At 36.5% G+C, this 24,923-nt stretch overlaps 7 protein-coding genes across 7 annotated transcripts; 2 read left to right on the top strand and 5 right to left on the bottom strand. All coding sequences in view use genetic code 12, as the record gives it.

Annotated features, from left to right (window-relative positions):
• Positions 1-13: 13 nt before the first annotated feature.
• On the bottom strand, positions 14-1,842 carry SPAPADRAFT_64997 (uncharacterized protein; the record flags this gene model as incomplete). Its single annotated transcript, XM_007373290.1, has 1 exon — positions 14-1,842. The coding sequence occupies one exon, from the start codon at positions 1,812-1,814 to the stop codon at positions 69-71; it is 1,746 nt and encodes a 581-aa protein (XP_007373352.1).
• A 214-nt stretch (positions 1,843-2,056) lies between these two features.
• Positions 2,057-4,501, bottom strand: BGL22 (Bgl22p; the record flags this gene model as incomplete). Its single annotated transcript, XM_007373289.1, has 1 exon — positions 2,057-4,501. One exon carries the CDS (start codon positions 4,499-4,501, stop codon positions 2,057-2,059), a length of 2,445 nt encoding a protein of 814 aa, XP_007373351.1.
• Positions 4,502-5,002: 501 nt separating this feature from the next.
• On the bottom strand, positions 5,003-7,069 carry SPAPADRAFT_133450 (uncharacterized protein; the record flags this gene model as incomplete). Its single annotated transcript, XM_007373288.1, has 1 exon — positions 5,003-7,069. The coding sequence occupies one exon, from the start codon at positions 7,067-7,069 to the stop codon at positions 5,003-5,005; it is 2,067 nt and encodes a 688-aa protein (XP_007373350.1).
• Positions 7,070-7,538: 469 nt separating this feature from the next.
• Positions 7,539-8,834, bottom strand: SPAPADRAFT_59126 (uncharacterized protein; the record flags this gene model as incomplete). Its single annotated transcript, XM_007373287.1, has 2 exons — positions 7,539-8,612; positions 8,682-8,834. The coding sequence occupies 2 exons, from the start codon at positions 8,695-8,697 to the stop codon at positions 7,786-7,788; spliced, it is 843 nt and encodes a 280-aa protein (XP_007373349.1).
• A 2,322-nt stretch (positions 8,835-11,156) lies between these two features.
• SPAPADRAFT_59125 (uncharacterized protein) lies at positions 11,157-11,723 on the bottom strand (the record flags this gene model as incomplete). The annotated part of the gene is made up of 1 exon (XM_007373286.1): positions 11,157-11,723. One exon carries the CDS (start codon positions 11,721-11,723, stop codon positions 11,157-11,159), a length of 567 nt encoding a protein of 188 aa, XP_007373348.1.
• Positions 11,724-15,231: 3,508 nt separating this feature from the next.
• On the top strand, positions 15,232-18,612 carry AXL1 (Axl1p; the record flags this gene model as incomplete). Its single annotated transcript, XM_007373285.1, has 1 exon — positions 15,232-18,612. One exon carries the CDS (start codon positions 15,232-15,234, stop codon positions 18,610-18,612), a length of 3,381 nt encoding a protein of 1,126 aa, XP_007373347.1.
• Positions 18,613-20,653: 2,041 nt separating this feature from the next.
• SPAPADRAFT_134590 (uncharacterized protein) lies at positions 20,654-24,676 on the top strand (the record flags this gene model as incomplete). Its single annotated transcript, XM_007373284.1, has 6 exons — positions 20,654-22,298; positions 22,374-22,598; positions 22,863-22,973; positions 23,064-23,280; positions 24,100-24,327; positions 24,445-24,676. Coding segments are annotated over 6 exons (2,658 nt in total), but the record flags the coding sequence as incomplete, so codon positions are not given.
• Between the last annotated feature and the right edge of the window lie 247 nt (positions 24,677-24,923).

The raw sequence follows: 24,923 nt of genomic DNA, 5'->3' as shown, positions 1-24,923 counted from the left end.
CGGTGAGATCAAATTTTACAGATGGTAGCGATGTGTATTAATAGTACATAAAATAATTAACATTGACTTTAAAGGGTTTCTTGAGTAATATTCTGGTATATGGCCAGAACATCTACCCCACTTGTTTTATACTCGTCCAAGATTTTGCAATCATTAATTAAATTCTTAACCTGAGCCAGCTTGTAGGAAAGAGTGTTCAATCTCTTTAAACAGAATAGGTTGCTGAGCATCTTTTCATAATAATTTCTTGAACCCGAAGACTCTGCTATCGGGTCAATTAAATTCCAGATCTTTGATTTGGCATTGTTTAAAAAGTTTTCTACTTTATCATAAAATTTGTCATAAGGTTCAAAGTCCGTGTCAGCAAGCAGTAGGGTAAACTCTTTCAAATCTGTTAAAGCATTGTTAATGTTCTCCTCTGTCCTCTGATATTTGTTTGCTGCATTAGATTCAAGGAGTGATACTGGTAACTCCTCAGCCGGATATTCTTGTATCAATTTATGTATTTTTTCTTCAATCTGGGCAGATTCTTTATAGATACCATGCAATATAGTATCATTCTCTAACTTTGACTTTAACCTTTCTCGAAGTTCCATTTCTGTACGAATGATTTTATTTTTTTCAACCTGGGCATCAAGTTCTTTTGTGAGATCGTCTAGTCTAAGCTCCAAGTCATATTTTTCATGTTCCAGATACTCGAGTTGTTGGACTATCTCCTTTGCCTTGTCATCTTTAGTTCTAATTTCAGCATTGAGAAGTTCAATAGTTTCCTGAAGCTGGGCCTTTTCTTGTTCATACTTTATCTTGAGATCATCGGTATCCTTAATAAATTGTTCAACAAGTTTTTCGTTATTGGAGATTTCATGCTTCAACTCTTCCTCGAGTCTATTGTATTGCTGTTGAAGAGCTTTGAATCTTTGATGTTCAATGCTCAACTCTTTTGAATGTCTAATGGCTTCATCAACAACATCTTTTTCAGAATCAAATTCAAATTGTCTTCTTGTTCTTACTGACTCGGCTGGTTCATGGAAGGCAACTTTCTTTTCAGCAACTGGGTCGATATGGAGAACATTCCTGGCAGAATTCTTTAAAATTTTTACATCATCACTTTCTCCTGGTTTAGAGAAGTATTTGTATAACCGAGAAAGAATTCCTGGGCTTTCTTGCACGTTATGTTTCTTTCTTGGCGTCTTGGTTATTCTATAATCCCCTGATCTTATCGGAGTGCTTCCCAAAACTTTATACAAAGATTTAGATTTACGCTTGGTAGAATCTAATGGTGAATTTAATGACTTTATCGGAGAACCTAATCCGGTATCTCTTTTGGTGTAGTAATCTCTGGCTCTTGCACTTGCATAGATCGACTGGTTCACTCTATCAACACCATATTTTGACAGCCTACTGTCAAAATAAGTGCTATTATACTTACTTTTCAAATCATCGTTTGTAAGCTTCCTGCTATATCTTTCCTCGTTTAATTGGGATCTAAATGGCTTAGTTTCTGAATAATTTTTTGCAAATCTTTCGGAAGTGGTAGTCGTTCTAGTGGAGAGAATAGCAGGTTCTTTGTTATAGCTACTCCAAGATTTGAGTGGGTCTCTTAAAGGAACTCTATCTCTGACAATGGGTGAAACATCTCTATATGCTCTGTCAGGACGAACGTCGTTGTACCTATCGGGTTTGGAAAACGAACTGGTGGTAACTGGATTTTTGTCGTTATGATCAGATAATGTTGGATAAAGAGATTCGCCGTTATTCCTGGGGTTGTAGCCTAACTTCCTAGAACGCTGGTATTTGTCTAAAAGACTGGACATGCTGATTGTTATTTGTGGTTACACGAGTGTACAAATGAAAACAGATCGAATTTCTGTTGTGTTTTTTTTTGTCAACTTCGGCGACTATCAACTTTTCGCGTCCTTATTTTCCAATTATTCGTGTCGTATTTTATTTCGCGGGGTTGAGCCACTAACTACATCTAGGTCTATGACTTAAGGGTTAAATACATATAAATTAGAATTACATACTTAGCAAACACTTTCAAAGAGACCTAATACCTCTAGCAGCCAATATCAATTTCTCCACAGAGCTCTACCTTTCTGCTAGAAGAGGACAAATATATCTTATAGGTTCCAGTTTGAATAATCCATTGTTGAGATTCAGGATCCCAAATACTTAAATCTCGATGGAGAATATTGAAATAAACCTTTGCGGATTTCCCTGGCTCCAAAAATACTTTTTCAAACCCTCGAAGGACCCGGGGTGGTGATGGCAAAATCGTGCTTGGAAATTCAATATATAATTGACTGACATATCCTCCCTTTAGTTTCCCTTCATTGGTCACTTCTGCACATACCTCGTAAAGTACTTCCCAAAGTGCAGGATTACCTCCTAACCCTCCGCCAGCTAAAACTGGAGCGGTTGGCTGGTCTGGATCATAACCTCGGGGGTATTCGTAATCATCTTGGTCATCAAGCGATCTAACATTCTCATTGTACAAATAAGGATAGATATATCCGGGAGCAGGATCCATTTCATCGTGGGGAAATAAAGCATCTTCAGGATCACATACATCATCTTCGACTAACTTGTATATTGGTAGATATTCTTGAGGATAGGGTAGATACTCTGAAGGAGGGTTGATTTCTGTGATCTTTAAATTGCAAACTTTAAAGGAAGTATAAGATAATCCAAATCCAAATTCAAATCTAGGTTTAATATTATGCTTATCAAAGAATCGATAATCCAAGTAGATATCACGATCAAAGTTATCCTGAGGATTCCTATCTCCGCCCAAATCATCAATTATAGGCACATAGTGTTGCTTCTTTCTTGCCAAAGTGAAAGGTAATTTACCAGAAGGATTTGTATCACCAAATAACACATCTGCAATGGCTTGTCCCACAAATTGTCCCAAAGGTGGTGCAAATATTACTGCAACGACATTTTTATGTTCTATCCATTTCTCCATGCTTACGGGTCCAGTTGAAGTCACGACAACCACCGTCTTCTTACACTTATCTGCAATAGTTTCAATCAACTGATCTCCATTGTGCCATAAGGATAAGTTTTGACGATCTCCAAAGTTATCTTCAACATATACATAACCTTCTCCGGAAAAGGTATTAACAACCACGATAGCCAAATCAGCATAATCGGCAAGATCTTCCACATTATCCAAATCCCATACACTGCTAGAATAGTCAATCATGATACCTCTATCTCTTGCCTTTTGAGCTATGGCTTCATAAGGGGTGATTACAAATGGATTATTCACTGCTGCTGATCCCCAACCAGAAGTTAGCACACCATCAACACAACGTTGGTCCCTGCAATTAAATCCATTTGGATCGGGACCAGCGCCTTTACCAGCAACCAATATTCTCCTTATCCCGCTACCTTTATCTATTGGAAGGTGATGACCCAGATTCTTCAATAACACAATTGCTTCTCTGGCTACTGTTAAGGCAGTATTGTCACTAAACTCAGATCTAGCATCAACATGCCAATTCTTTTGGACAATTGGACCAAAATGCTGGTATGGGAATTCTTGACCATATGTATGATGGGTCCAGGAACTGAAATTAGGAACATCTTCTTCGGTAGGTAATGCCACCGATTCAATGGCGAAAAAGGGTGCCAAGATTCTGGTGACCATGTCGTTTAATCTCTTTTGACTAATTGTTCCATTATATACTGATCTGGTTAACAAGGCACCCCAATATGATTTTCCAGTTAGCCAATCATCAAATACTTCTCCAGGCATTGTCATATCCAACCCGGCTAAAACTGAATTAACTCCACTATGTTGAGCACCCCAATCAGAAACAACAAATCCTTGGAATGAAAGTTCTTCTTTGAGAAGGAAATTTAAAAGATAAGAGTTCTCGCAGGCATAGGTATTATTCACTTGATTATAAGAACACATAACACTAGCCACACCTGCTCTAACCACATCTGCAAATGGCCAAAGGTAAACTTCATGCATGGCCCTGTCTCCAATGTTTGAGCTGATTGCACTTTCCAACTTATCCCATCCATTTTCCTCCCATTCACCAACTTGTCTGAAATGCTCTTGTTCATTACCAATAAAATGCCTAGCAGTGGCAAGAACTCCTTCATCTTGCATTCCTTCTACAGTTGCAGCACCACCCACGCCTTGTAAGTAAGGATCAGCACCAAAACTTTCCCAATTTCTTCCTCCTGCAGCTTTCAATCCCATTGGTCCAATCGTGGGACCTAATGCAATATGGACACCTTTCTTTTTATGTTCTTTTCCAATTGCTTTGCCTCTTAAGTACATTAACCCTTTGTTGAATGTAGCCGCTGCAGCAAGACCTGAAGGAAAATGAGTTACAAAATCAGTAAATCTGACGCCATTGGGGCCATCTTGAAGACAAAGGTTAGGAACTCCTAAGCGAGGAATGGATCCAGTGTTACCAACACAGGGGCCAGATCCCCACCCGGTACCTGTTGTCAAGTTGACCTTTTCTGTAATGGACATTTTTTCAATTATCTTGCGGGCTTTTTCAAACGCCTTCTGCCAAACTTTATCCAATCTCCCTCCAATTGCTAGAATCTTGTGTTAGTACGAAATAATAACCTTATTTGTTGAGAACGGTAGTATTTACGAGAAGGGTAGTATGCGGGGGAACAGAAGTAATCGTCTTCATTTTCTATGGTAAATAAAGGAACTTCTTGATGGCGGGATCGTTTTTCAAGTAATCGATTGGATGCATTAGAAAATTTGGAATTAAGGGTGAATGTAACGTTTTCTGAACATAAGATGGACAATATGTAGAAGTAGACTAATATGATTGAAGGTAGTAGCCTCATGTTGTTTTGTTAAGAAGTGGTGAGTGTTGCTTAATTTAGAGATTTGGCAGCCAAGTTGGATTTTATTGTTTTTTTTATTATTATTATTTCTATGCAAAATCTTGTGCGATTGTTCACAGCTATAAAATTATGTACACTTTATATTACAACTAAACAATGCAATTTTTTATCATGAGGTCATATGCGCCGTCACCTGGATTTGAGTGACGATATTGGGGGCAATATTCGAGCTTTCTCGATCTAGTTGAGGAAGAGTATTTGAACGCTTCATGGTCGGTGGTAGGTTAGACGGTTGTCTGGGTATCGAGTTAACTTCTGGCTTTGATGATTTTGTAGCATATTGAGATGACGATCTATATTGGTTGGAAATATTATGATTGCCTTGTAAAGGAGATGTCGGAGTAGAATGCAAAAGGTTGGAAAGTGCCGCATGTGATAATTCAAACTGTTTGCTTGGAACAGGTGGTGGTTCGTCGACTTCTTTTACTATTTTCAAAGTCGAAAAGGAATCAAGCAAAGTATCCTTCTTGGGACTTAATTTTTCACCCTTGTGTTTTAATACAACGGTTGTATTTGGGGTCCCTTGCTCTTCTTCTTCTTCTTCTTCTTCCCCGGTCTTGTTCCCGCTGTTATTAAATTCCGCATCCAAATCTACCGACACTGTAAGTACCAGGCGTCGTCTATTGGAAGTTTCGTGAAGAAATTTCTCTAAATTTTTGATTGCTGCATCAGTATCAAGTAATAATGCGCTCTCAAAATATCCTGGTCTGGAATCATCAATCTTCATGGAGTTCTTATACTTTATTCCATTGAATAAATTGAATAATTCACCTCTATAATTCTTTGGGAGTTTGTTTTGTGACAAGTAGACACTGTTGAATTTATCTGGATGTTTCATGAATAATGATACAACTGGTTTCAACTGTTTTATCTCTGATAGTTTGTTCCTTCTTAAGTCTATCTTTTCCAAGGAAAGCAAATTCTCCAACCCAGTCAAATCAGTCAACTTGTTATTATTCATATTGAGGGTAAGCAATTGCAGCAAGTTCTTGGGTAATTTCTTTAAAGAAGTGATATAATTATCAGCAAAGTTCAAGTATTTGATACTAACTAACTGATCTAACCCTTCTGGTAAATCTTCCAACAAGTTGTTTGACAAGTTAAGTTTCACTAAATTGGAAAAAGGTTTTAATGTATATGCAGGCACTCGAGAAATAGATGTTTCTGAAATAGTCAATTGTTTTAGGCAAGCCCATTTGGAATCAGGGAGAATTTCGTAGTCTTTGTTACCAGTATAATTGTCATGAAATTCTAAATCTTTGGGTAAAGAGCCAGCTCCTGCCCAATGTGAGCCACCATTTGCTATTTCTGGTTTGCTATATCTGAATGCATTGTTTTGGAATTGAGGGTATTCTGCAATTTCACTAAATGAATCATCAGCACTACTGAAATGGGAATTGTTTCCAACTTCAGTAAGTCTACGTCCATTCTGCCTATATGAATTGAAACTTGTCCTTCCTGACTCATCATCTATAACCAAATTGAATAAAACTTCTCCAATATTGCTCACTTTACTTTTTCTTATAATCAATATTCGCAATTGTTCACTTAAAATATGCCAACCAAATATTTCATTGGGTTCGTAATCGTTAATTTCCAATACTTGCAAGTTCTTGAACATTTTCACAGGAACTGAGGTATCACATGGATATTCTTCGTATGAACTAATACTATTAATGTGTGTCTTTGGACTTAAGATCAAACACGGAACTTTAGTGAAGGAAGAGTACAAGTACTTGATATCTTTATTGATGACCTTAGGGTCCTTGCTGAATGCAAAAGATCTCCAATAAACTGAAGCATTGGAAACTATGGACTTGACTGAGTTCATTGAAGTTATGGATCTAGTGTCACTATCGAAATGTTTTGAAGTTCGGGCATTGTTAGCAAGAAAGGATATGAAAGTTGGCTCTTGGTTAGGGTTGTCCAACTTGACATTCAACGGTCCCACGTCTACATCCAAGGGTGATGAATCTATTCTTTCATTGAGATAGTATAAATGATGCATGGTGAAACTTAATCGAAGGGGTTGTACTTTAAGGCCAGTGTTTCTGTTTTTGGAAAAACAAAGCAACCCATTAGCCAAAGCTTCTTCGTTCTTCCTTATGTATGTGGACAATCTCTGGATATAAACATCTCCTTCTATGGAGTTAACATTATAGCTAAATGTCCCCATACTTTATACACAAGATCACCTTCCTATTACAATTGTTGTTGTTGTTGTTGTTGGTTTGTATCTGGAACACGACTTTTCAATGCGTCTTTTAAAAGGAACTCTAAAGGAGGGGTACCGGTATCTTTGAATGAATGAATAAAGGAATAATCGGTCAGCAACTATAAGCGAATCCAGAATCGATCTATAGTTCTGGTTATCAAGTAGTAAAAGAGAATTCTATAGCAATCTTAAGTAAAGTAAATTCCTCTTGGGTTGGTATTTTTTTTTTGCCTGATGTACATTTAATTTAAGTGCCCTTTGTTGATAGTTATCTTAATTGGGATGAATTGAAATTTTGTATTATTTTTTTTTTTCTGTTGTTGTTTTTTTATCTTTGTGTACCTGCTTTTAATAAAACAATAATTACTAATAATTAATTGTGGCTAAAGGAAAATTGATTACGTCTTTCCAGCTGCCATTTCTATATTTTGAATTTAACTTTTGCAACCACCAGCGGGCTCAAGCATTATGCTATGATTATGAGCATATGTACACCATACTGAATCATGTAGATTATCTAATTAAACTCAAGAGAAAAAAATAATAAAAAAAAAAATTTTTTTTCAAACACAGCAATATAAATATAGAAATGAAAATACTACCAAAATTGTTAACTTCAATCATCACAAACATCACCATTTCTCGGAGGATTTTAGTAAGCTTTATATTATATTTCCCTAATTGAAGCTCTTGACGGAGCTACTTTGATCGTCATAATGTTGTGACGCATCAAATTGACTGGTTCTATCAGAAGTTCGAACACTGGTGGCATAGGTACTGCTATTTCCAACCGTAGGCTGTACACTCAATCTTTCCATTATAGAAGCAGGGGGGATTGCAGTTGTACTGCAGTTTGTATCTATACTTCTTCTTCTGATTCTTCTTGACGAACTTGCCAATGTAACAATTGATTCACTATCTCGATCGAGGCCAATAGGAGATGCTACCGACAAAGTATTTCCAAAGGTTATTCCGGTTGGGGTACCAGCTCCGGTATTATTGTTCGGGGCAAAGGTATAATTGGTATTCGAGCTTGGTGCTAATGATGTTTCTGCGGTTGAAGCAATCAAAGAAGTTTGATCGTGCTGATTGTCACTAATAATCGAAGCTGATTTTGTCGATTGGGATGATATTATAGATTTTAACGGGATTGTACTTATATTGTCACTAATTTGGTCACTTAATGCCCCAATGGAACGATCATCTGGACTGGTAAAATCACGAATTGTTAAATCGGCATTTCCTTCCTCGTCAGAGTTAATCCCTTGATTATCTTCACTTGACTTTGTTGCTGAGTCCAGGGCTGATCTGCGAGTCCTTGTTCTAGGTGCATGGGTGTTTCGCATATGTGTGTCTGAAGATGTTGTCTGAGGTCGTTGCAGATTCAGATCGTGTTGGTTCGCAAGATTCACGTGGTGAACGCGGTTTTGACCTTGCATCAATCTCCGTACCCATCTGAATCTATTTCTGGGAGCTTGACGTTTGTCACCAGTATAATTGTTAACTGTAAACATAAAATGTTAGTAATCAGGCTATGCAATGCTCCAAATGACAGGCTGTCGCAAATACATACTTTCAGGAGAGGACATATTGATTAACTAATTACTTAGCTTAAAACTGTATCGATAGATGGATGTGTAGTAGCGGGAAAGCAAGTTGTATTTGGGTAAGTCCAGTGTAAGTATCGACCGACTTTAAATGTTGTTTTTTAGATTGAGAGAGAAATAAAAAAAAAAAAAAGGTAAGAAAAAGAAATAATAATTTTTTTCTCTCCCCTCGTTTCTAGTAATCTTTTTGTTTCTTACATTCTCTATCCTAACGACATAGTAAAGATGAGACTTGACTCCATAGGCATATCTAAGTTCACATAACATGTGATTACGCCACTCAATTTGGGTACTCAATCTTACGTTTTCCGATTGCATTCACTATCCAATCTCCTGTCCTGTTGAGTTAACGACACACAATTAGCGCGCCAAAAAAAAAAAAGGACGTAGCACTCTAGATCTAAGCATAGCTTATTTTAGCGCAAAAATAATTGCCATCACGTTAGCATTTGTGAATAATTTTCTGGTAGATAAAAATTATTTTATTAATAGTAATAAAAAAGAATGCGCAAACCCGGAATCGAACCGGGGGCCCAACGATGGCAACGTTGGATTTTACCACTAAACCATTTGCGCTAAGTGGGAAATGCTCCGAGACGGGGAATTGAACCCCGGTCTACCATGCGACAAACGGTAATTCTAGCCACTAAACTATCTCGGACTTTTTTTCTGATGAAAAATTTTCCTTGTTTTTCAAGTTAAGGTTAGATCATGTGCTGTTAAAATTACTAATAATTTGAAGAATAGTGGTAGAAATTGATTCAAATTTGGGGGGAATGTATCAGGAATCTTCTAAAATTGGGTACAAAAAGAGTTTAGTGTGAAACTAGTAAGTATTTGTACATCCAACTAGGTTTTTATAATTTCAGAATTTTTTGGTGGAAACTTTCTGTAAATAATTTATAAATGGTTGCAAAATTGTTGAAATTGTCATATTTCGAACATTACTCTTTTAAATACTCATACGGTTAGATAATTACTGCGTTTGGTTGTTTCACCACACTTTAGATATATAGCAATGATTTTATCACATAGAAATTACCACATATTACAGATCACTTGGGAGTTCAAGTAGACAATACCGTATAAACACAACTTGAATGCAAACTTCTTTGGATAATTTTAGAGCTAATCTGACCCTTTAAAAGAACCAGCAGTTTATATATATAGTAGTGCAGCTTATCAATGATCCTAAAATGGAGAATATTAAGCAACAAAGGTCAACCATGAGTTTGAATATTCGACTATTGTTTCGATCACGCTCACTAAAACAGAGTAGAATATCAATCCTGATTTAGGGGACATCCCTTTATTGTTTTCACACTGCCAATTATAGGTTAAGTTAACTCTTTAGAATCAATATTGTTCAGAGATGGAGCGAAGTCTGTGAAGATCGTTTGCAATTTATTAAAAATGGCACGAGCAATTGCAACTCGGATACAAGTTAAAGTAATTGGTATCTAGTAATCAACTGATTCTACTGGACCAATATAAATCTAACTAATATCTTTTTTGCTTTATGTAAACATATACATGTATGTATAATACACTATATAATATGTGAATAATATAACCAACCATCAAATACTAAAACTAAAATATCAAATAACAGGAACGTTAAAAAAAATAAAGAATAAACTGATGAAACAACCAATAATTTAAAAATACATTATGAACAGAATTAGGAAAGCATTTCACCATGACCCAGAGTTTATCAGTAACAACAAAACAAAAAAAAAGTAGATGCACCTTTAATCTCATTCATTCTTTCACTCTTCTTTATAACCCAAAAATAGAACAACAAATATATGCAAAATGACAATAATTAATGATGAACAAAATGATAATATACAAGTAATTAACAATGAAAGTTCCTCTAACAATTAAAAAAAAAGTTTCAAATTGATGCCAGCATGTCCTAAGACAAATTGGAATCTCTATCACCAAACTCTAATAAACAATAATAACAACAAAAAAATGCGTGTATTTCTTCATTTCCCTTTTCATAATCCAAACAAATCAATAATATCTTAAACAACCCAGTTATAGATTGTTACAATCTCTCAATTTGATGTGTTTGAACAAATAGAAAATACTCTTCTATCAAAGAAAAATATATTCTTTAAACAAAACAAGGATAAAAATCTAATTAATAGATATGCCTCACCAAATAATCCTTCAAATTATTCCCTGATAATTTAACTTTCATATAAAGCACACCTAAAAAAAACTCCAGAATTATAAATAAAAAAAGGGGGTTTTCTTTTCTCCATCATTATCATCATTTACCATCCTATTCCTCATTCAATATATGTCATATGCAAAAAAAGTTCAAGTACATCCTACTCCTTCATAAACAAAACAGAACACAAAAAAAAATAAACTCCAAGACAAAACTAAAATACAATCCAAATTCTATTATTACAATTTGGCGGCGTTCATTATTTGTTCTGAATTGCAGGAGATCCAATCCTCATTTTGGTTTGAGGATTAATGATTTCCAAAGGTTTCTTAATTCTAGGAGTATGAATTCTGGGTGAAGTATTACTAGGTACACCTGGTGTTGTACTTGAGGATGGTAAATCTTGTGATGGAGAAAATGTAGTTGCAGTATATGGATTAAACTTCTTCATTGTTGGACTAGTATGGAATGTCTCAGGAATATCTGGGCAGAATTCTAAATCATCTTCGATATCAAATGATTTTGATAAATAGTATCTTAATCTAGGAGTATGGAATGAATAACTTGATCCAACTCCTGAACCAATACTGGCTGCCAAACCAGAGCTGCCAATGCTTGAACCACCAAGGGTATTGCTGAGCATCGAACTAGCACTGCTAGGTTGTGTGCCAGAACTTGTAAGTGAGCTGGATAAACTATTATTTGAAGAACCGGGAGGCGAAATATAGGTGATATTTGCCGAAGGGCTCGTATTGTTTATTGCGGTAGCATGCACCAAATTAGGTGAATACTGTTGGTAATTTGTATAAATGTATTGATTAGCCATTTTTCAAAAGTTGAGATGCGCTTAGATTTTTATACTATCATAGACTGTGGATCAAGATTTTCTTTGAGTTTTCAAAATAGACAGTGGCGACTTTTAAAAACAACAACAAAAAAATATTCGAGTGGTTAAGTAACTATTGTGTGTGTGTGTGGGTAAATGTCTGTAAAGTGATGTATGCGTTTTACTAAATAGTGGTAATCGTCGTGAAAGTATTATGTGAATTACTATAAGAATAGGAGTGGTTTCTAAAAAAACTGGAAATATGGAAGTTATTGAGTGATTTTAGTAAATGTGGTAGTAATTTCTTTTTTTTTTTTAATTCCCAATTGGGATTTGGTACTAGCATTTTGAACAATATTTGTGCACAATACACGACCATTGATCACCCATTAATTTTGTTGACCCTTTTTGCTGGTCCCCCCCACTTTTTGACTAAAAGTGCACGACTAAGTTGCCAAACAAGAGCTAATTAATAGGAGAAAAATACTTAAGAGATTGTTACAATAATATTGATGACGTGTCAGTTCTAATATTTCTAAATCGGCTTATGATTTGAAGCTACCGTTGAGATTGTTTTACTTACGGGGAGTTTTCAGGAAGGGATATTTCGCTTGGATCGAATACTGATTAGGATAAAAAAATAATTTCTGGTCATTCATTTGTAACATGCAAAATTTAGGACCCTAACCAGTAAACCTGCGTGAAACTAATTTTGTCCAGGGATTACAAAAAGTTTTTGCAACCAACATTTAGAATCAGCCTTACTCTTCAATAAACCAACTTAATTGCAGAAAAACTAGGAGTTGTCAAGATGCAAAGATTATATACGATAAAATTGGATCAACAGTTCAATGATATATCATTTCCTATTTACGTTATAAATCTTCTCCAAAGGAAACATTCACTAACCAACTTTTGATAAGCAATACTAATCCAGATAGAACTGCATTCAAACTAAATACAACACGGTCAACTTACAGATTGAGGTGGATTAATGTAAAAAAAAACAACTATTTCTTGTTGTCAGTTCTACAAAACCGTTTACGAAAAAATACAACTTGCATCCATTATTTTTTAACATTCTCCACAATACGCGCTCTATATTTGTAATCAAGGGGATGCTCAGCAAACCTTTCAATTGTAAAACTTCTCTTTCTAAAAAAAAAATAGTTTGGAAATGGAATTGTCTTTGATAATAAGTCTCCTACAATCATGGCCGATTGAAGTGGTGCAATTGATCTTCAGCTACTTAGACTTCACCTATCTAAAAGTTATTGTTGAGTCAGGAGGACCCTTGAATTCAATTGCTTTTGAAGTGTACTACAAAAACATTGAAATATTAAACGGAAAAGAGCTTGCAAATCTTTCAGGAGAAAGTTCTCTAAATATAGAAAAGGTTCACTCTAGAGCAACAAAGGATAATGTGGTATACATGAACAGACTGGAGTTTATTGAATTCCGGAATTCGCACCCTTTGTACAATATCAACAACATAGCAATTGAAGCTAGAAACCTATTTCATTTGTCTCAAATTCCACAAATATTGAAAAATATTGTATCCATAAACCTTTCTATACCAAACAGTGCTGATCTAGGGATGTTACATGTACTACCTGAGAACATCGTATCGATTATTATTTCGCCAGATGACAATGATTATCTAGACAATTATGCTTTCCCTCCACAATTGCAATTTTTTAAAAGTTTGTCGGGTAAAATAAGAAACATAAACGATTTCCTCAGTAAACTTCCCCATTTACAAGTATTAGATTTGAAAACCAGCCACATCCCTCTCAATGAGTTGGTAAATATTTCTCATCTTGACAAGTTATGCATTCCTTCTACTTGCTTTATATGGTCTTCCTATAATAATGTCAATATTGGAAGTGTAACCAAACTCGTGATATATCACCAGCAGACCATTGAGACTGAAGATGAAGATGAAAATGAAAACTTGTTAGACCAAGAGGAAGTAGTTGAAGAATACTACATCGAGGACGCAATGGGAAATCTGGTGGCGATTTACCCCGAAAATGAAGATAATGAAGAATTTGAAAATAATTCGGACAACATTGAGGAGGAGTATGTTATGATCGAGGAATATGACATCATAAACGAAGATCTAGAAGAAAACCTCATTACTCACATTGAACCTGAAACTGTAATCGATTTAAGCAAGAATAAGCATTTATTCAACTTTTCATATTTCAACAGTTCAACTGTATCTTTAAAATCGATCATGCTACCTCAAGATTTGGTCAGTATTACATTTTCCAACTGTGGATACTTTTCTAACTTATCGAATTTAGATCAACTTATACATTTGAAAAACCTTGAAATCACAGCTGAGTTCGATTTTGAAGCATATGTTACTTTCTTCCACAAAACAAAATTTCCAAAATCATTGACTAAATTAATGGTTGCAAATACAAAATCAAAGAGAGATCTAACTGAATTAGCTATTGCAGCTAGAAGTAAGCATCCATACTTATTTATTGGTTTTTCATTTCAAGTTGGTGAAAAGTTTGCTTTACCAGAATCCTTGAAAGTGCTTGAATTACGCAATTTCCCCTTCGTTTCGTTTCTGCATTGGTGGAAAATACCACACAGTCTTGAATCTTGGACATTATGGGATATAGATGCCATAGTAACTCTATCAGCCAACAGACTACTTGATGCGACCCCAAAATTACAGCATTTATCAATGAATAGAGTCAAAATAGATGTATTAGATAACTTTTATTTGCCACGTACTATTCTTGATATTGAATTCTCCCAATGCGGTATTAAAAAGATTAATCATACAAATTTGTTGAATTTACCCAATCTAAGGTCCCTCGTGATAAAGGAAGACAATAGCAATCGTGCAATGCCATTACCATCTATACATGAACCATTTAGTATCAATGGAATAGAACTAGATAGTTGCAATTTTACTAATTTGAATAATGCAATGAAATTTGATTTGAGTGGGATAAAATGAGATTTTACAAGCCGTCAAGAATATTTCTACTACTTAAAGGTTTACTATATCTGAGGGTATTATGATACTTAGATTGTAAAATTTTTCTACGAAGAATATATCCAAGTATAGAAGTGTAGTTAGACGAACAAGCGGAACAAAATGAATTGTACCTTAGACTTTATTTTATTTTATTTTATTTTATTTTTTTTTCTTTGATAGAGGGGGGCTAATTTTTTGCTTATAGCGTCTCCCAATACCTGTATCATATTAGAAGATGTTTTTAGAGTAAATAAACTTCTTTATAGACGATACAACTCGCAGGGGTTGTCTAAAACAAACGGTGGCGGGGTACTGGACCTTAAACCAAAAAGTTTATTCTTTGGTGCTACCAAATCACTATGTAATCCTAAACAGGAAATTCCTTTGATACCAAAGAAAGGTAAGAGTGGAAAATGATAAAAGGGGGTTCAAAGAATGACAAATTAACACGTTGTATGATGTTTGTGTACAAGAATATATTTTCAAATCCAGTCATTTGTTCTAATGGAGTATTTTTCCGCTAGTACGGTGAATACGCAGTTTAAACGACCTCAAGCCAACTTGCTGAAGTCCTACAAACATATCCTACTAAATAATGGTCTTTCAACTTTACTTATTTCCGATCCTCAGGAGAAAATTTCTGCGTGTTCAATCTGTGTCAAATGTGGAACATATAATGACCCACCTGATATTCCTGGTCTAGCACACTTTTGTGAACATATGGTGTTTATGGGTAGTTCAGAATTTCCACACCCAAATGAGTTTTTCAATTGCATAAACACTTTAGGGGGAGAATGTAATGCTTTTACATCCGGTGAAAAGACATGTTTCTACTATGAAATCCCAGTCAATAAGTCTGAAATCAATGAAGAATTAGGATTTAGTTATAGTTTGAGCGTTTTTAGTAGTTTTTTCAAGCTGCCATTATTTAACAAGACTTCCATGAGTATGGAAGTTGACTTGATTAATCAAGAGCATGAATTGAATATATCCAATGAGGATAAAGTATTGCTTCATGGCATGAGATTACTAGCCAATAATAATCACCCGTTTCATAGGTTTGGAACAGGAAATAAGAAAACTTTAATGTCAACTAAACGTTCCAAGGTAAGAGAAGAGATTATAAAATTCTATCAAACTTACTATTTTGCCGAGAATATGATTTTGGTTTTAAAGGGCCCCCAATCTATAAATCAATTGCAAAAGTTGGCAATTGCAAATTTCCGAGCGATCAAGAAAACCCCAGACGAACCTGAACAAAGTAGAATATCTCATCCAGTGACAAATTATAAGATCCACGAGGTATTTTCAAATTGGAACCAAGTCCTATATATTCAACATAGTAAGTGGACTAAAGTTCGGTTGCTTTTACCAATTCCTAGCTCCACATCTAAATTCCTTGAGAATGTTTGGTGCAATTTACTAGGTGATGAATCTTGTGGCACAATTTGTGAATATCTTAAACATGAAAAAGGATTTCTAAATTCAATCTACGTATTCTCACACAAGTTTACCGCAAAGCAAAAAGCTTTAGCAATAGATTTAGGTTTGACCAAAAGTGGCGAAACAAATTTGTCAACTGTAGTAAGCGCAATCTTTAACTTTATTGCTCAAATCTTGTCTCAAAGTGATGAAACATTACACCAACTATTGTCAGAATATTCTAGAGTATTCAAATTTAATGCCTATTTCCAAACAAATCAAGATTCACCCATGATTGAAGTTTCAAACTTAGCTCTATTATTGCAAGATAGAGAGTTGCCTTTAGAAGATATAATTTTGGGATCTAGCCTAACAATAAAAAAAGACGTTGGCAAATTTAGAAAAAGAACCATAGAACTTTTCAACATTGATAAACTAAACATAATAATACTATCAGATAAGCCTCAATTGGTAGAACAAGTAACTTTGCCAGCAACAGGTAAATTAGAGAAGGATCCATTTTACAATTTTGGGTACAAAACTTACATTTTCAAGCCCCCAAGAAGAGGAGACATCTTTCCAGAATTTTCCTTGATCTTAGAAAATAGGTTTATTCCATTTACATGCGAGCAATTGGACAGAGCCATAGCTAATTCCAAATTGAAAAAGTTTCAATTTATGGGAGAGATACCCCAGGACCAAACCCCAAAATTGTTGGATTATTCCAACTATCATGAAATCTGGATCTCTGAATCACGAAATTTAACCAACATAGTGTTTACTTCGTTCCAAATCAGGTTTTCACAAGTAAAATTCACACCTGTAAATTGTATTGGAGTGGAAATCATGGCTATATTATTTGAAACTTTTTTGTTGCAAAAGTTATATTTGGCAGAGTTGGCAAATTATTCATGGGCTATCTACCCGAATTATAATATAGCCCCATCTTTTACTTTTGCCGCTTGTGGTCCAAAGCATGGATTCAAGTATTTCTTACACGAATTTGTTAAAATGATAAATGGGTTTCTTAATAATGGTGTCAACAATTTAGGCTACAAAAGATTCACGAGAGCTAAATTAGAATTAAGAGATGAATATGAAAAATTACTTTCAAGAGATGCAATGAAACAAGCTCTAGCTATATCTATTCTTGCACTTGAGTCAGGAATTTGTCCCTTGAATGAAAGAATGGAAGCCCTTGAAATTATTAGTATAGAAGATTTACAACGCATTTGCAAAATTATCAAAAAAGATCAAAGCCAAGTACAAGTACTAATAAGTGGAAACATTGATAGGAAGTTCATAATGGATGTAAGTACCATTATTAACACATTGTCCCACCACCAGCAAACCATATTGGATGGAGTTAACTTTCCACAACCTAAAAGTGTTCGTCTAAAAGTGGGCGCAAACTATGCATATGTACATAACAACCCAGATGAAAAAGTCCGAGCAGATGATGTTTACCATTATATACAACTAGGACGCAGAGATGATAGTTCAGTTAGAACAATGGCTGCGTTCTTATCATACCTATTATCCCAAACGGTTACTTACGAGCTTAGGACTAAGAAACAAGTGGGTTACATGGTATTGAGTGGAGTTCGGTATAATAAGGAAACATTAGGAATACATATCTATGTCTCTAGCAGCAAATTCACCTATTCTGAAGTGATGAGTGAGATAGAACAATTACTATTTGATTGGGAGATACGTCTATTAAACTATACTCAAGATGATTTAGATAAACAGATTAATACTTTTCTAGAAGGCTGTGACCGCTTCCCAGAAGAACAATTGCCATCTAATATTCTTTACGGAGTTCCCCCTAGTCAATCAAGCGGCAATTTTTCTACTGATGATAAGGGTTTTAAGAGGCATCAATGTTATTGGGAAAAGATACTTACAGGAAACTTTGATTTTTCTGTTGGAAACATGAAGGAAGAACTTGATATAGATTTACTTGAGGGTATGAAAACTGAATCGTTGCTTACATTTTTCGGAACATATATATCGATTAAATCAAAAGTGAGATCCACACTTTCAATATTTATTTCTTCGCGCAAGGCCAGAGAACTACAAGAATACCGTGAAGCCAAAGAGACTCTCCAGGAATTGTTGTCTGCCAAACAATACAACCTTAGTCCAATTCAAATAAAAATGTTGGTACGAGAACATAATAGAGATATTTCACAAATAGTAAAACATTTACAGGCACGTGGATATGATATCAAACAACCAAAGACTAATTTACTGCTTTTGAAACTAAATAACTCTTCCAATAATGAAAAAGAGTTTAGCAAACTTCAGCAAAAATGCATTGAAAAATTCGGAAAATTGTACAAAGACAAGTCCAGAGTAGTGCCATTGATAGAAGTATCTAAGATATTAGAAATCCATGCAGGATCTTCAATATGCCCAACCAAAGACCGCTATTCGTCAATTAAAAAACACGCCGAGTAAATATATCTGATTTCGCAAGATACACAAGTCAATAGATAGTAATCTTTTAGCACAGACTTAGTGAATGTGACTTCAAATTTTTAACACTAAAATTGAAGCTGAAAACTTAACTCTAGATTGTATTTAAGTTTGGTTCTATAATTAAAGAAACAAATATTATATGTAGATGAATTTAAACATTCAAGTTTAGGAAGATATGGAAAAAGTTGCTATTTTTAAACTTTTAGTAATATTTTTGAGAAATAACATTGTAAATTAGGTGCAAAAAAATTACTGTAATAGAAATGGGAACATCTCGAAGTAGGCGGTGTTACTCCTTTAGAGACTAACCAACCACTTTGATTTCAGAAATATAGCAAAACATAATTTAGTAACTCCAGTTTATTGTTAGAATGTTTAGTCAAAAAAATGAAATATACAAAGGACGGGGATTGAAAAGACACAGGTTTGGTTTGTGGCTACAAACAATAGTTAATTTTTTTGTTACATTTTACTGTTAATAACTTTAACTTTACCTTTTCTTTTTGCAACATAAATAGCTACTATAACTAAGTATTAGTTCTTACCAGGTTCTAGGTTATATTGAAATGCAAACACGAATGGTTTTAGTGCTACTAAAATCGTTTAAGCGCGTAAGCATTCAGAAGCAAACTTAACCAAAAAAAAAAACAAACGCGACAGTGAGGAAAACAAATAATCGCATAATGTGTTGTAGAATTAAAGTGAAAACAACAACTAAGGTAGGGGACTACAACAAACCATTCAATACCTAAACAGTACCATTTTGATATCAAGGAACATTCACAACATATAGACAGAGTGCATTCCTACCAAACTGCTTACTCAAGGGAACTCTAAAACACACATTTTCAAATTCGATTCTGTTAAATGCATGTTGAAAACTCACTTGTTTCGTGTTGCTAACGAGCTAGCAATATGTATCGCCATTCTGTTGAATCGCTAGCTACATATTATTAGCGCTTTGGACATTAGAAACTAATTGAAACTGATTTATTGCAATATGGAGGTTGAGCAGTATCTGTTAAGGAAGAGGGTGGTGTTAGAATCTTGTGTTCAACGCCACTGTTTAATAATCACATGGACTATTACCTACACATAGAAACAAAATTAAGCAGATATTGCAAATGCATATTTTCCAAACTTTGAAGAGTTTAGGGAGGTTTAGAGGCAGTGTTGCAAACCAGCAACAACTATTTTGGCAGTTAATCCCCCCTTGTTTGACGTTTCATTTGTATTTCCCAACAGGGCTACATTGCATTTTAAAGAATAAATAGCCACAATTCTTTGCTGCATGTAACTAAATGCTGTGTTATACAAATTGCAACTAACCTAAGTAAAGAATTTGAGAGTATAGTATACATATGATAGAGCGAGATAGATGTGGCACCTTTTTTTAAAACACATTATTCAAATTCTTGAAACTCCCCATGCACAATTAGTTCCACCATAACCATTACGGAAAATATTAGCCCATTTTAAGGAGTTAGGAACATCAATGTAGCAATGAGGTCATAACTCATAGGTTACATAAATAAAAGGTCAAACAAAACTAACCAGAAAAATTCAAGAATGGGCCGATATACCAGATAGTACTAACCCCAAAAAGTAGATTCCCCAAATAGTGAGCTTTTGTTTTTGTAACAATATGCCTTTCTCCCATTTCAACTGATCAAGTCCTAGGTGGTGGGGAGTGTACCGAAAGTTCAAGATTATACCAAGAGATTGCCCTTCATAGCTTTAAAAATAGTATTGAATTGGAGTATGGCGCATTATCTTGTAGCCATGTTTTTTGATGGTTATGAAATATTTTGTTCCTAGATTATTGCTGCTAATTGTTCAATTTTTTTTTGGCATGGGTGCAAATGAGCCCTAGGATAAATGCACAGGATAAGGAGTGAGATATGGAAATGGAAATGGAAATGGGAGGGGGTGTTTCTGAAACATTTCAAACATTATAAATGCGGTAGCAATTTCCCATACAGAGAATATCAATTTGTGGAAACAACCAACTAGAGAAAAGATGATATCGCTTATTTTTTTCTTTTCATTTTTATTGACAAGTGTTTTAACCAAAGAAATTTCTGGTGTTTTCACGTCTTTCAAGTCCTTAGTGTGGGAGCTGGGATCTAAGTATACATATGTTTCTCCTAGCCATCCTTCTTGGATGGTAACAATGGGTTGGGACATTGACGGATCCACCATGAGTGCTGGAGATACTTTCACCTTAACTATGCCATGTGTATTCAAGTTTACCTCCGAATATAAACATGTTGATTTGATCGCAACGCACCCAATCACCGGCGCAACAACCACCTTTGCTACCTGTCATTTCAATCCAGGAGATATTCTTGTTACGTACTCTGAATTATTGTGTGTTTTACTGGATGAGGTTGACTCTGAGACGAAAGCATATGGCGCTATCACTATTCCAGTTACTTTTAATGCTGGAAGAGGAGCAAGTGATACAGACTTGGCATGTGCAGCTATGTTTCATTCTGGAACCACCACGGTTTCATTCAGAGACGGAGATAATATTCTTTCTATTGATGTTGAATTTGAAAAGGGGTGTGACCATCTAAAGCCATTGTTACGACATAGTCGGATATCACTTTTATTCGATAATAGCCAACCGGTTATATTCGCTGCGGAATGTCCTGATGGTTATGATTCGGGAACTCTTGGAATACAACTTGTGTATGAAGAGCACACAATTAATTGCAATTATGCGAGAGCTGCTATAACCAATGAATTAAATGATTGGTGTTTTGCCAAGTCTATTGCACCATTTACATTTACAACAAGTTGTAATCAAAGCACTTTCATTGTTGAATATGAAAATATTCCAGCAGGTTACAGGCCCTTTCTTGAGATTCTTGTACGAGCACCTCCTCCCGCGAAAATGAACATGACCTACATAGAGACGCACTACTGCTCTGGTCTGCCTGAACTAGTTAACAATACATATATGGAATACTGGGGGGAATATAAAAACGTAAGTCCTTGGTCCGATGGTCGTGAAATTGTTCTCACTACTAGAACTTATACGGGGAAATATACCACAGTAACCACTCTAAGCTTTGATCACTCCCTTGACAAAACCAAAACTATTGTTGTTGAAGTTCCAATTCCAACTACAACTATTACTACGACGTACGGTGGGAAAGTCACCACAAGAACTACAAAGACAGTGGAACCTGGGGAAACTGCTACTGTTATTGAATTACGTCCGATAGAAACTTATTTTGAAACAAGAACTTGGACGGGAACATTCACCCAGCTGACTACGTTACCATATGATATTGACATTGATAAAACTGTGACCGTGCTTGTTGATATTCCTATTCCAACTGTGACACTGACCACGACCTATGATGGTACCACGACTTCGTACACTACTGTGACTGCAGACATTGGTGAGACAGCCACTGTAATCGAATTCCACCCACCACATACTGCTACTGAAACCAGAACATGGACAGGAAGTTTTACTCAAACGACCACATTACCATATGATCCTGAAATTGATAAGACTGTAACTATTGTTGTTGAAGTTCCTATTCCTACAGTTACGCTGAGCACGACTTATGATGGCTCTACCATTTCGTACACCACTGTGACGGCTGAACCTGGCGAGACAGCTACTGTTATTGAGTACCATCCTGGTGGTGAAAGTGGAGAACCTGGTGTGACTGGAGAATCTATTGAGACTGGAGAATCTGTTGGGACTGGAGAACCCGGAGCTCACTCTCTTGGTACTGTTACTGAAACCAGAACGTGGACAGGTAGTTTCACCCAAACGACCACGTTACCTTACGATCCTGAGATTGACGAAACTATGACTATTATTGTCGAGCTTCCTATCCCTACAGTAACACTGACCACAACTTATGATGGCTCTACCGTTTCGTACACTACTGTGACAGCTGAACCTGGAGAGACAGCCACTGTTATTGAGTTCCATCCTGGTGGTGAGAGTGGAGAACCAGTTGGGACTGGTGGACCAGCAGGGACTGGAGAACCTGTTGAGACTAGAGAACCTGTTGAGACTGGAGAACCCGTTGAGACAGGCGAGCCTATTCAAACAGGTGGAGGTGGTGAGACAGGAGAACCCGGAGGTTATTCTCTTGACACTGCTATTGAAACCAGAACATGGACAGGAAGCTTTACCCAAACGACTACGTTACCTTATGATCCTGAAATTGATGAAACTATGACTATTATTGTCGAAGTACCTATTCCAACTGTTACGCTGAGTACGACTTACGATGGCTCTACCGTTTCGTACACTACTGTGACAGCTGAACCTGGTGAGACAGCCACTGTCATCGAGTACCATCCTGGTGGTGAGAGTGGAGAACCAGTTGGGACTGGTGGACCAGCAGGGACTGGTGGACCTGTTGAAACAGGTGAAGCTGAAACTGGAGAACCAGGAGGTCATTCTCTTGACACTGCTACTGAAACTAGAACTTGGACAGGAAGTTACACGCAGACGACTACATTACCTTACAATCCTGAAATCGACGAAACCGTGACTATCATTGTCGAAGTACCTATTCCAACTGTTACACTGAGTGCGACTTACGATGGATCTACCATTTCGTACACCACTGTGACGGCCGAACCTGGCGAGACAGCTACTGTCATCGAGTACCATCCTGGTGGTGAGACTGGAGAACCAGCAGGGACTGGTGGACCAGCAGGGACTGGAGAACCTGTTGAGACTGGAGAACCCGTTGAGACAGGCGAGCCTATTCAAACAGGTGGAGGTGGTGAGACTGGAGAACCCGGAGGTCATTCTCTTGATACTGTTATTGAAACCAGAACTTGGACAGGAAGTTTTACACAGACGACCACATTACCTTATGATCCTGAAATTGACGAAACTATTAGTATCATTGTTGAAGTACCTATTCCAACTGTTACGCTGAGTACGACTTATGATGGCTCTACCATTTCGTACACTACTGTGACAGCTGAACCTGGTGAGACAGCTACTGTTATTGAGTACCATCCTGTAGAACCTGTTGAAACTGGAGAACCTGTTGAAATTGGCATATCTATTGAGACACTAGAACCTGCTCAGACAGGAGAGCCTGTTCAGACTGAAGAACCTGGTGAAAGTGGAGAACCCGGAGCTCATTCTCTTGAAACTGCCACTTCAACTAGAACTTGGACAGGAAGTTTCACCCAAATGACCACGTTACCATATGATCCTGAAATTGATAAGACTGTAACTATTGTTGTTGAAGTTCCTATTCCTACAGTTACGCTGAGCACGACTTATGATGGCTCTACCGTTTCGTACACCACTGTGACAGCTGAACCTGGCGAGACAGCTACTGTTATTGAGTACCATCCTGTAGAACCTGTTGAAACTGGAGAACCTGTTGAAATTGGCATATCTATTGAGACACTAGAACCTGCTCAGACAGGAGAGCCTGTTCAGACTGAAGAACCTGGTGAAAGTGGAGAACCCGGAGCTCATTCTCTTGAAACTGCCACTTCAACTAGAACTTGGACAGGAAGTTTCACCCAAATGACCACGTTACCATATGATCCTGAAATTGATAAGACTGTAACTATTGTTGTTGAAGTTCCTATTCCTACAGTTACGCTGAGCACGACTTATGATGGCTCTACCGTTTCGTACACCACTGTGACAGCTGAACCTGGCGAGACAGCTACTGTTATTGAGTACCATCCTGTAGAACCTGTTGAAACTGGAGAACCTGTTGAAATTGGCATATCTATTGAGACACTAGAACCTGCTCAGACAGGAGAGCCTGTTCAGACTGAAGAACCTGGTGAAAGTGGAGAACCCGGAGCTCATTCTCTTGAAACTGCCACTTCAACTAGAACTTGGACAGGAAGTTTCACCCAAATGACCACGTTACCATATGATCCTGAAATTGATAAGACTGTAACTATTGTTGTTGAAGTTCCTATTCCTACAGTTACGCTGAGCACGACTTATGATGGCTCTACCGTTTCGTACACCACTGTGACAGCTGAACCTGGTGAGACTGCTACGGTTATAGAGTACCATCCTGGTGGTGAAAGTGGAGAACCTGGTGTGACTGGAGAATCTATTGAGACTGGAGAATCTGTTGGGACTGGAGAACCCGGAGCTCACTCTCTTGGTACTGTTACTGAAACCAGAACGTGGACAGGTAGTTTTACCCAGACGACCACGTTACCTTATGATCCTGAGATTGGCGAAACTATTAGTATCATTGTCGAAGTACCTATTCCAACTGTTACGCTGAGTACGACTTATGATGGCTCTACCA

This window comes from Spathaspora passalidarum (genome assembly GCF_000223485.1).
Source record: "Spathaspora passalidarum NRRL Y-27907 unplaced genomic scaffold SPAPAscaffold_2, whole genome shotgun sequence".
NCBI lineage: Eukaryota > Fungi > Ascomycota > Pichiomycetes > Serinales > Debaryomycetaceae > Spathaspora > Spathaspora passalidarum.
The sequence above is the reverse complement of the archived record's forward strand: the minus strand, read 5'-3'. Positions and strand labels throughout refer to the sequence as shown.